At 37.2% G+C, this 12,826-nt stretch overlaps 1 protein-coding gene across 1 annotated transcript in view; it reads right to left on the bottom strand.

The window, feature by feature from the left end:
• Positions 1-12,826, bottom strand: part of PDGFC (platelet derived growth factor C) — a gene marked incomplete at its 5' end in the record, with an annotated part of 218,619 nt that overhangs the window by 85,727 nt on the left and 120,066 nt on the right. The window contains one exon of the mRNA XM_082653391.1: positions 5,933-6,128. Coding sequence (XP_082509517.1) covers positions 5,933-6,128 — 196 coding nt within the window. The remainder of the gene's footprint in view (positions 1-5,932; positions 6,129-12,826) is intronic.

The raw sequence follows: 12,826 nt of genomic DNA on the forward strand, positions 1-12,826 counted from the left end.
AATAACCAACGTCGATCAATGACTGATTACCGAATCAAAGCATAATAAGAAAAAAAGCAAATAATGAAGTGATAACATATTGGGATCGTGAGAAACATTGGAAAATCAACTATATATCAGGTAATAGTTTATGTTAATGTTACATTTCTTGCAGGTGATACTGGTTTTCAAAAGACAGAGGAAATATCCTAGCTCTTAGGTGATACATGGTGAGGTATAAAGTGTCATTATCTCTGTAACTTACTTTTAAAAGCCAAATTAAATGAATAAAAAAATGTCTCCCAAAGGGAAAATAGGCCCCTTAGAAAAGTAAAACAAAACAAAACAAAGTACTTCAAATAATATAAGAAAATCTTCATCAATCATCATATTCAATATCGATGTGTTAACAAATCTTTTACTTCCAGTGGCCAAAGATCAAACGATTTCAACAACAAAGGAAACAACAATAGCACTGCGTTATAACACAGGGCATAAAATAAATCTCCGTGAGTCTATACTGATACAAATGATTGAAGAAATAAAGGAAGGAAGGAAAGAGGGAAGAAAAGGAAGAGGCACAAATTTTCTTTACGGAAGAATTCCCAATAATATATGTATATATTCCCCCCTCTAGGAGGTGTAACTTAATCACCGTCTCCTAGAATGTGGACTGGACTTAGTCACGTACCTCCAAATAATAGCATATGAAAGGGAAATGTATTTCCTCACCAGAGGAGAAGCCCACCTGACCTGAGTGATTATTGCTAACACCGTCAGTGATGAGTGCGGCTGGTAGTACGTACCCTCTGCCACCATGTGAGGAGAAGAGCAGCTCACCTATTTGGAACCCTTCCCCCAAACCAATAACCTCAGTGTGATCACCAGGAAACATCTGAAGAACCTAAACTGAGGCCTCTTCTACGAATTACCTGACCACTACTCTTCAAGACTCTCAAGGCCATGAAAGACCAAAAAGAGAAGCTCACAGGTCGGAGGAGACTAAGGAGGCTTGAGGACTGAATGCAAGGCTCATCCTGGAAAGGATTCTGAACCAGAAGAAGCACACGGAGTGACCGCACTGCTGACATCTGTGTAAAGCGTGTAGCTCAGTGAGTGGCATTGTATGAACGCTGGCGTCTTAGTTACGCAGATATGCGGTGCTGATGGAAGACATAACATGGGGGAACCTGGGAATATGGAAACTATACCATCTTTGCAACATTCTGTAAATCTAAAGTTATTCCAAAGTTTAAACTTTATATTTTTTTAAAGAAGCAAACTCTAAAATCAGGAAGTCAGAGACACCTCCTCATGCAATCAACAACTTAATAAGAAATAGAAAAGAGTAAAAAGAACTGACTGGAAGAAAGACATCTTTCTCATGAACCATATCTTTTTTTGCACAAATCCAAAATAATTGCCAGAAGAATTATTAAAATAAAGAGCTTAGCGAGTTTGCTACATACAAGATCGCTACTAAAAAACTATACAATTAGAAAAGCTAGATACAAGATCGCTACTAAAAAACTGATTGCCTTTCTATATACCAGCAATATACAATTAGAAATGCTAGATACAAGATCGCTACTAAAAAACTGACTGCCTTTCTATATACCAGCAGTGTACAATTAGAAATGCTAGATACAAGATCGCTACTAAAAAACTGATTGCCTTTCTATATACCAGCAATATACAATTAGAAATACTAGATACAAGATCGCTACTAAAAAACTGATTGCCTTTCTGTATACCAGCAGTATACAATTAGAAATGCTAGATACAAGATCGCTACTAAAAAAGTGACTGCCTTTCTATATACCAGCAATATACAATTAGAAATGCTAGATACAAGATCGCTACTAAAAAACTGACTGCCTTTCTATATACCAGCAGTGTACAATTAGAAATGCTAGATACAAGATCGCTACTAAAAAACTGACTGCCTTTCTATATACCAGCAGTGTACAATTAGAAATGCTAGATACAAGATCGCTACTAAAAAACTGACTGCCTTTCTATATACCAGCAATATACAATTAGAAATGCTAGATACAAGATCGCTACTAAAAAACTGACTGCCTTTCTATATACCAGCAATATACAATTAGAAATGCTAGATACAAGATCGCTACTAAAAAACTGACTGCCTTTCTATATACCAGCAATATACAATTAGAAATGCTAGATACAAGATCGCTACTAAAAAACTGACTGCCTTTCTATATACCAGCAATATACAATTAGAAATGCTAGATACAAGATCGCTACTAAAAAACTGACTGCCTTTCTATATACCAGCAGTGTACAATTAGAAATGCTAGATACAAGATCGCTACTAAAAAACTGACTGCCTTTCTATATACCAGCAATATACAATTAGAAATACTAGATACAAGATCGCTACTAAAAAACTGACTGCCTTTCTATATACCAGCAGTATACAATTAGAAATGCTAGATACAAGATCGCTACTAAAAAATTGACTGCCTTTCTATATACCAGCAATGTACAATTAGAAATGCTAGATACAAGATTGATACTAAAAATTGATTGCCTTTCTATATACCAGCAATGTACAATTAGAAATGTAATTTTCAAAAAGCGATTTTAGTAAGAGACCATAGAAAGAAATCTAAATAATGATGCATCACATCTTTATAAAGAATAGTTTAAAACTGTACAGACAATAAAGAAGACCCAAATAATCGGAGAAGCATAAAGTTCTCAAGGACAGAAAGGTCGTTACAATAAGGATGTCAATTCTTCTCAGAATGAGCTATACGTGCAAGGCTATTTCAATAAAAATCACAGCAGGAGTTTTCAAGGAACTTGGTAACCTATTTCTGAAAACATACATTGAAAAGTAAAATTGTGAGGATGCTCGAAAAGGAGAGGAAAACAAGGCGACTTCCCTACCACACAGCTTCTGTAACGCTACAGTAATTGAGACAGGGTCAATTTGGTACACAGGGGGGCACAGTAAACCCAAGGAACAGAACAGAGAACCGAGAAACAGGCCAGATCAGATACAAAAATCTGACCTGTAAGTTGGCTTTGCACATCATTGGAAGAAAGTGTGACTATTCAATAAATGATGTCAGGGGCTTCCCTGGTGGCGCAGTGGTTGAGAGTCCGCCTGCCGATGCAGGCGACACGGGTTCGTGCCCCGGTCCGGGAAGATCCCACATGGCGCGGAGCGGCTGGGCCCGTGAGCCATGGCCGCTGAGCCTGCGCGTCCCGGAGCCTGTGCTCTGCAACGGGAGAGGCCGCAACAGTGAGAGGCCCGCGGACCGCAAACAAAAAACAATGCCTTTGCTGGGTTTCCCTGGTGGCGCAGTGGTTGAGAGTTCGCCCGCCGATGCAGGGGACGCGGGTTCGTGCCCCGGTCCGGGAAGATCCCACATGGCGCGGAGCGGCTGGGCCCGTAAGCCATGGCCGCTGAGCCTGCGCGTCCCGGAGCCTCTGCTCCGCAACGGGAGAGGCCACAACAGTGAGAGGCCCACGTACTATAAAAAATAAAAATTAAATAAATAAATGAATAAATGATGTCAGGACTCTATGTGATACCCTAGTGAAGAACCTCACATCGATAAGATGAATTACAGGTGAATCAAGGACTTAAATGTGGAAACCAAAGTTTAAATAGCCAAAGATCCCAGTAAAAACTGGGCAAAAGACATAAGCAGGCATTTCACAGCAAAGGATATCTGAGTAGCCAACAACAATATGAAAATTTTCAAGCTCACTGCTAATAAGAAGAAACAAATAGGAATTAACATTAAGGTACAATTCTACACTTACCGTAATACCCAGAATTAAAAGAATGCCAAATCAAAAGGTTGGGGAGAATGCAGAAAAACAAAATTTTGTATATTGTTGGTAGAACTGTAAATTGGTCACTTTTAAGAATAATTTAACTCTACCTCATGAAGTTTAAAATATTAATTTCTTAAGACAGCAATACCATTCTCAGCTATAGATTCGAAGAAAGTTTTCTTGCACTTTGGGCAAGGAGCGTTGGAAATAAGCCAGACATTCATCAAAGCGGAAAAGACAAGAAAGGTTGCCTATTTATACAATGGAGTACGGTCCGTCACAGAAAGCAAAGGAGCCGAGCTCTCTGCATCCACGTGAACTGGAGAAACATCAGACCGCATCAGGTCACAGGAGTAAGCACGTAGTATTACCCCACTGATATATACTTCAAAAGAGGCAAAACAATTTTTACAGGCTAGTTCACAGGGAGATGTGTACATGCGGTAAAATTACAGAGAAAATTGGGAGGTCGAGGAAAAACAGAGAAACTTAAGACAATGATTATATGTGCAGGAATAATAGGAAGGTACATCAAGGAAGCACAAAAAGAGGGATTTCAGAACTATTGGAAGAGTCACTTTTCTCGAGTCTCCTATGGTGCGTGACGTCGAGCCACAAAATGCTGCGGTAGGCGTCCTGGACGACAGTTTATCTTCTGCGATCTAACCACTCACAGGCATCACACACACACGCGTGCACACACGCACGCACACAGGACGCTGCCTGTCCCGTCACACGTCCAGCCAGGCGTGCAGGTGTCACGCGGCCCTCCCAGCACTGACCTGTGGGAACAGAACTCCTGTCACTGCCACTGCTGTCACGGATCCTTTTTCTCGGACCCGGGAGCCTCCTGTCTGCAATCAGCATCCAGGAAACTGTGGTAGGTTAACTTGCTACTTTGCAAGGAGGGCCAAACCTTAAACCCTCTGCAGTTTTTACAACATTATGTGATCCTCCACATGAAAAGAAGGCAAGAGGTGTAGAACGGCATGGTGAGAAAACATCTCTACGAGGGTTAGAAAAATGGATTTTAGTACGTGTTGAGTTATAAAACATGAATGAGATCTAGGGCAGCTACTTTACTTCTCTGGCTTGTTTGCTTATCTATAAAATGAAGGGTTGAATAACACCATCTCTAAAAATAGCTAGAATAACTTATCCTTCTCAAAGCCTAAAATTAGAGATGTAAGGGAAAAAATAACCTGAAACGCATAGGCACAGAAAAAAGAACTTGAAAGAAAAAATGTAACTATATATAAATGTTAAAGATACAAATTGTGATGACAGCAAGTATAAAGTTTATCTTATCTGTATTGAAATATTTATCTGAAATATACCATAAAGAGAAAATTCTCTTTTAACTTGTATATCAAAGGGAAAATAAAGAACCCCACAAAGAAGCTCAAGTGAAATATTTTCATGATATACAAATGCCATTGAAGTGAAAAATCTTCCCTGAGACCACCCAACCCTGACAAGTATATTCACATAGGATTTAAAGACTAATATTTGTATGACATACGGTAGGTGGTCTTTTGCGTGGGTGAAATACTCCAGCTGACTCTGGTTCATGAAAGCTTCTAGGAGAATTATGATAAATTTCTACCTGGCCAACTATAATGTTAGCCTAAATGTTTAATTCTGCTTTCAGAACTGGACTTCTTCCTTGTAATGAAATATTCAAATTTCTTAGTTCTGGGTGTATGTATGTGTCTATTTGTGTATCTATGGATACTGGATAGTATGGATAAAACGTATGCATGGACACTGCTCTTTCTTTTTATAGCTTACTATTTATCTTATTGATTTGGCTATAAGGAAGCTCAAATGTAAAAGTTCTGGCACTCGTGGTAACTCTGGCACAAACTTCATTCCTTTACTTGGCTTTTGATTCTCTATTCCTTATTTTATAAATTGTTTTACTCTATATGTAATTTTTTTTTACCATACATTACCTCAAATTACTATCAGATGTAGATAGAAACAGAGCTTAAATAAGGTTGTAAATTTCTTGGATCATCAGAAAAACATAAGAGAACAAAAGATGCCATTTAAAATCACAGCCTCAAAATGAAGCAACTTGAAAGACTGTAACAGTTGTTACACTGTTGGAATTTCAAGTATGATCACTTACTTGCATATGTCATCTTCTGGGTCTTCAAGCCCAAATCTCTCATCAAATGTGAGCTGTATCCATACATTTTCCTCTACTGCTACTAATCTCCATACCAAGACCATATTTCTTGGATAAGTATGAGGAAACCTCGGGCTGTGAATACTTCCATTAGTAGACACAGTAATAATTCTCTCATGCTGGGGATCTTGTACTCCTGAAAGTAAAAACATAAGCATAGACACACACTTAGAACAGACATTTCAAAAATTACAGGTTTCAAAATAATTTCTGAAAAAAGGTAACCAATACAAGCCCAAAGTTTCCCATGAACTGTAATTACTAAATGATTTCAACCCTTAAATGACCTCGAAAAACGAAATGAGGTCAAAGCAATGGTATCAATTTCTTGTTGTAAGGGAACTAACAGCGATCTATGAAGATATGAAATTATAAGAAATGTTGCAGGACTTCTCAGTGACTTTAAAAGGCTAACATGAATTTTAAATTTCTAAGAGGAGAATACAGTATAAAATCGCTTCCAAGTTTATTAGGCATGGCAATCTTTCACACGGTGAAACGCCAACATACATTGTTATTAATATCATTTTCTTTTGCTTAGATTGTTGGGGGAGACATGAGGGGAGGGGCAAATTGAAACAATTTGTTGAGACAAAAGTGTTCTTTTTTTATTGAAGCATAGTTGACTTACAGTGTTTCAGGTGTACAGCAACATGATTCATTTACATATAGATATTTTTTTCAGATTCTTTTCCATTATAGGTCACTACAAGATACTGAATATAGTTTCCTGTGCTATACAGTAGGTCCCAGTTGTTTATCTATTTTACACACAGCAGCGTAGAGACAAAAGTGTTCTTATATCCACCCAACTGAGAGTTCATAATGAGAGGAAACAAATAATTGGTATTTGGAAAAGGAGCAGCTGTTTACCTACACGAAGAAAATCTAAGAAGTAAGACAGTTACACTTTTTCAGGCCATGAAAATCCAATCCATTGTTTGCTAAATTCCAGTAAAAAAAAACAAAAACAAAAACAAAAACACAAACCTTTTAAAGACTCTTTTATTCAATTTCTAAAACAATTTAAAAGTCTTAAACTGCACCTTGAACACATGAAGTAATGTGCATGGCACAACACCCAACACGTTTTTTGTTCAACTTTGATATACTCATAACATCAGGACAACAATATTATACTGTACCAATACCTCATTAGTTTTCATGATTTAGAGATATGCTTCATAAGACTGAACTTTGTATTTGCAGTATCATACAGAGAGAAGAATATCATTACTTTATAAGCACCATTTTTCCTTTATTTGCCCATTTCCCAACATCCAATCTCAATATATGCATAGTTACTTTCAGAAATATGAAAAAATTCTCATTTTATTGACTCCTTTTAGGTACATCCCATCAAACTGCAATACAGAGTTGTCTAAGGACTATTAAATCATTGACATTTTATACTAAACTACATTTTTCTTCTCTTATTTTTTCTTTCTATTATGGTTTTCTGCCTTTTCCTCTTCAATTCTTTCACTCCCATACCCTACTTCCCTTTTTTTAATTGAAACATACCTGATTTACAGTATTGTGTAGTTTCAGGTGTACAGCAAAGTGATTCAGTGATACAGACATATGTATCTACTTTTTTCAGATTCTCTTCCATTATAGGTCATTACAAGACACTGAGTACAGTTCCCTGTGCTCTACAGTGGGTCCCTGTTGGTTATTTGCTTTATAGACAGTAGTACGGATCTGTGAATCCTAATTCCTTTTTGACCAATGGACTCCTCCATGCCAAGTTTGCCTGCTAAGTATTTCAACTCCACGTGCTCTCTCCATGATTTTACACCAATGACCCTGCTTCCCGCTCTGGAAGGCAGACTCTGAGGCGACCCCCGATGTCCCTCATGCGTCAGGAGCCTCTGCCTTGAGTGGGTGGAAGCTGTGACAAGGATGGGGTATTACTCCCAGGATCAGGTCAGTTAACTCTGAGTTAACCCAAAGTTAGATTATAGGAGAAGCCTAACCTAATAGGGTGAGCCCTTAACAGACGCTGGCCCTTCCTGATCTTAGAAATTCCAAGTGTGAAAGACACTCAATGGGGAAAATTCTGTGTGGTGGCCTTGGAAAGGGAGCAGGTTGTATGCCCAGGATGTGGGCGGCTGAGAGGTACCGAGAAAGAGGGGGCTTCATCCTGAAACCTCAAGAGACCTCGATGAATCGGAGGCAGACTCTTCACCAGCCTCCAGAAAGGAATCGAATCTCGCTCATACCTTGATTTTAGTCTTGTAAAAACTTGGAGCAAAAGCCCAGTCTCCCAGGCCTGGATTTCTGAGCTCCAGAGCTGAGAGCAAACAAGGTGTATAAAACTGCGGGTTCGTGGTGATTTCTTACCTAAAAGTAGACAATTAATATACCTTCTGCTGTGCGCAAAGCTATTTGATTTGCAAGTATGTCTTTTTGCCCTTCGTTCTTCAACGGCACTTAGAGTAATTGTAGCAACTTTTCATTTAGTATTTATGTGACTCAAAATACATACTTCACACTGATAAAATGCAACTTAAGAATATGCTCTAAGATACTTCTTGAATTCAAAAGACAATGTCAAGGGTTATTTATCAGTGAGAATATGATTCGGGTTAAAGAATACCTGTTTTATTGTTAAAACACCCCAAATACTTTTAAAGCAGCTTTTTCATTCTCTTAAACTCAGCTGTTTCAACAATGAGTCTGTTAAGTATGATTTTATACTGCCTAAGACAAGATAAAGACAAACATAATTTCCTTTGAATATATACAGTGCATATAATGGGGAATATCATCATATTAGTAAATATGCCTTAAGCGCCATAGGATGTTTAAATTAAATAATTATTATTTATAATTATCACTTGTGCAAAAGCACGTTCCCTCTCATTGAGGGCTAATGTTCGATATGGCCATAGGTTATATTAATATATATCAAATAATCAATACCTCTCCTGTGCACATAATTTAGCACCAGTAGATCTCATAAGGACACAGAAGGATCTATCAAGTTAGATGAATTCTCCTCTATACTGACAAGTTTTTAAAGAAAATGATTATAATCTACTATTAAAATTAAGTTAATACATTGTCTGTTTTCAAAGATTTCTTTAAAAAATGAGATTATTTCCCCACTATCTAACTTTTAATACAATAGCCTGCATATGTCAGAGGTGTTTTACAGCAGTAGCTTATATCAAGAGTCCTTCTCATTCTGGCAGCTAATTTTTCTTTTAATGAATTAATTTTTTCCAATCAAATTTATTAAAATATATTATTTGCCCCATTCTGTCTCAAAAAAGAAAAAAAAAAACAAGAGTGCCTTATATCAGCCACAGCACTGTTTACAAATGTAACAGTGTTTATGCTTTCATATGCGTAAACTACAAGGCTACTAAAAGATCTGAGTTCTATTTTTATATCTTCAGTCAAAAAAGCACATGGCTAAAACGTATATACTTAGATTGTGTTTACATCTTTATTTTTTCCTTTATAGTCCACAATTCCATTAAACTATAATTAAGCATAATTTAAAGGTTGCAAATCTAGGCCTTATTTGTGGTAAAAGAATTGTAAATTTCCTTTTAAGTTAAATTGCTGCTGCCCCAAAATCATCTCAGAACGCAGTGAGGTTTGCCACCAAATACATATGATTTGCACATGACTGTCAACGTTACATGTAAATCTCAAACAACAAGGCCTATAATCGAAAAGAAAAAAAAGAAGCAACAAAGAGTAGGAGCTACCAAAATAAGACTTTGCATTCGTAGCTCAGCTGCTTAAAAAACCGTCTTTCCAAACACAGAACTCTACTAGGGTTTTAGGGATGAGACAAGTACCTATTTTGTGACTACTTTATTGAACGTTTGCTTTTCCTAAACAATGGACAGTACACTCAACGGAAGTACCAAAGAAATGAAACAAATGTTTGTCAGCAATCATTAACGTGTTGACAACATACTCCTTGCAATGCATCCTCAACAGGAATAAGTCTTGCTCTTCCAGATAAGTCTTGTTCATCCAGATAAGACAGCATGAAGAGTGAAAATATATACATAAACACTAAATTTTAAAAATTAAAATTAACACCATTTCATATTATCCTACCCAACCCTCCTTGAGGTCAGAGTATTGAAAACTAACAATAGAAAAGGAAAAGAAGGGAGATTAATAATGTGAAGACTCTAAAATTGTTGACTAAATATGTTCACATACAATTCAGTTATGAAGAATCATTACACATCTGTATGTACTCAATAAGTTAACAGTAAAACCAAAGCAATTTCATAATATTTGCCATGCATTTCAGACTGTTAGCCCCTTTAAAAGTATATTTATTGGGCTGCCCTGGTGGCGCAGGAGTCTGCCTGCCGATGCAGGGGACACGGGTTCGTGCCCCGGTCCGGGAAGATCCCACATGTCGCAGAGCGGCTGGGCCCGTGAGCCATGGCCACTGGGCCTGCACGTCCGGAGCCTGTGCTCCACAGCGGGAGAGGCCACAACAGTGAGAGGCCCGCGTACCGCAAAAAAAAAAAAAAAAAGTATATTTATTAAGAACGAAAGAGGGAAGGAGTAAGAGAATCATGAAAAGCAAAAAAAAAAAAAAAAAATTTAATTCTTGAAAATCTGTATTATTTAAAAAGATAACATCAAAAAAGAAGTTCTGTAGGGAGTTCCCTGGTGGACCAGTGGGCAAGACTCCACGCTCCCAATGCAGGGGGCCTAGGTTCCATCCCTGGTCAGGGAACCAGATCCTACATGCATGCCACAACCAAGACCCGGAGCACCAAAATAAATACATAAATAAACATTAAAAAAAAAAAGTCTGTGGACAAGATATACTTCCTAAAGAAAGAGAAACCATCTGTCCTTCTCCATGCTAATGCTTTAAGTTGGCAATAGCAGAAAAGACCTGGAGGATTAAGAATGAGGTAAAAAGAAAGGCCTCCAGTTTTGGTTTAGCTTTAAGTTCTGAAGAATCCTGGTTCCTGTTCACATAGGGAGGGCGTAGGGATGTGTCCCCATAAACTGGTAGATTTCACAGGTGTCTTGTGAGATTTTTGATGCGTTTACTTCCAAATATATGTTATCTTCAAATTGCGTTAGAAAAGGTATTTCTGTAATAGTCAGGTGCACCTATTTCCAGATCCTTCCTTGATGCATACACACGCGCACTGGTCTCACTTGTGCTTTGGTCTGCTCACTATGTTTTTTTTTTTGCCTGTGATAATCCTTCTTTATCTCAATCTTGCTAGTTTTTAATACGGCTATTTCCATTTTCAATCTCATTAACTCTTAATTAGCAAATTTCACTTTTAACAAAAGTTAGTTAAAATCGTTTAACATATATATACATGCACACATACAAACACATATATATGTATTTGTTGCTAGTTTCACTGGTTCCATAAATTGGCACTTTTTGCCTAGAAAATCCAGAGTAATCTCACCTAATCTTACTTGATTCTGTAGAGAGAACGTATACTTGAACGCCACAGCGCAAGCAAATCTCTCTCCATAAATTCCAAACTATATAGAAGTACCTTGTTTTCATGCTTACTATTTTAAATTCTGACTGTTGTACAAAAGTACAATAATACTTAATACAATAACACAAAAAAACTGAGGCTCAAATTTTTGTTTTCTTATTGGCTCCATCTACTGTTTCCCATACTTTAAAACAACAGCAAAATAAAACAGACAGTCAAAAAAAGTTAGTGTCGTCTACCTCAAACTGTTTACAAATTGCAAAAAAAATGTTCACTAAGGAAAAATAAAAGATTGCTATATTACGTAAGCCATAAAAACAAATGCAATTATTTAAAATATGCCCAATTGAAGTTCTTGAATTTATTCCAGGAGATAATCATTTTATGCCTCAAGGGAATGAACAGTCAAAAATCATATATTGAGAACCTATTATGTTTCGTGCACTGTACCAAGGGCTTGGGACATCAGAACAAGACAAAGCCTTGTCCTCTTAATGTGACAACTTCTAGGACTGTAATTTAGTATCATTCCTAGACTAGGTATTCTAGTAAATACATATTCAATTATCAAAACCCACTTCAGATGTCACCTTTTATGGAATGTAATCCTTAATTCCCTTTGTGCATTCCTTTAGGGCTGCATTTTTAAAAATGTATTTTATTGAAGTATAGTTGATTTGCAACGTTGTGTTAATTTCTGCCGTGCAGCAAAGTGATTCAGTTATACAGATATATACATTCTTTCTTATATTCTTTTCCATTATGGTTTAACTCCAGGAGATTGGATATAGTTCCCTGTGCTATACAGTAGGACCCTGTTGTTTATCCTTCCTATATAATAATTTTCATCTGCTAATCCCAAACTCCCAATCCATCCCTCTCCCACCCCCTCGCCCTTGGCAACCACAAGTCTGTTCTCTATGTAGGACGGCATACTTTAATCATCACGCGTAGGCTGACGTTTCTGTCTTTTCTGCCACACTCTGAACTTCTAGTGAGGTAGAAAATCTTCTAGGCAAAACTGATTTTGAAGTCTGTAACCAGTTTCTAGCTCTATGCCTGGCACATGGTACCACATAGTACATATTGTTAGTATAAAGAAACCTGATATCTTGGAACTTGGCAATAAAACAGTTTCAACATTCCATCCTTCATTCATAAGTTTCCAGAGACAATACATATGAGAATAAGAAGCTTTTACAATGTACATTCCTCCCCAATTAAAGTCCCTTAATTCATATTTACTCTAAGTTCATCTATTATAACCTACATATATGTTTCAGCTGAAGGTGACAGATTACTCATTACTGAGATTTGCCATTTTCTTAACATACTAACTCATTTTAAAATAAAACGTGTTTTATAA

The sequence above is a fragment of the Grampus griseus genome (assembly GCF_964374135.1).
Source record: "Grampus griseus genome assembly, chromosome: 4".
Classification (NCBI taxonomy): Eukaryota; Metazoa; Chordata; class Mammalia; order Artiodactyla; family Delphinidae; genus Grampus; species Grampus griseus.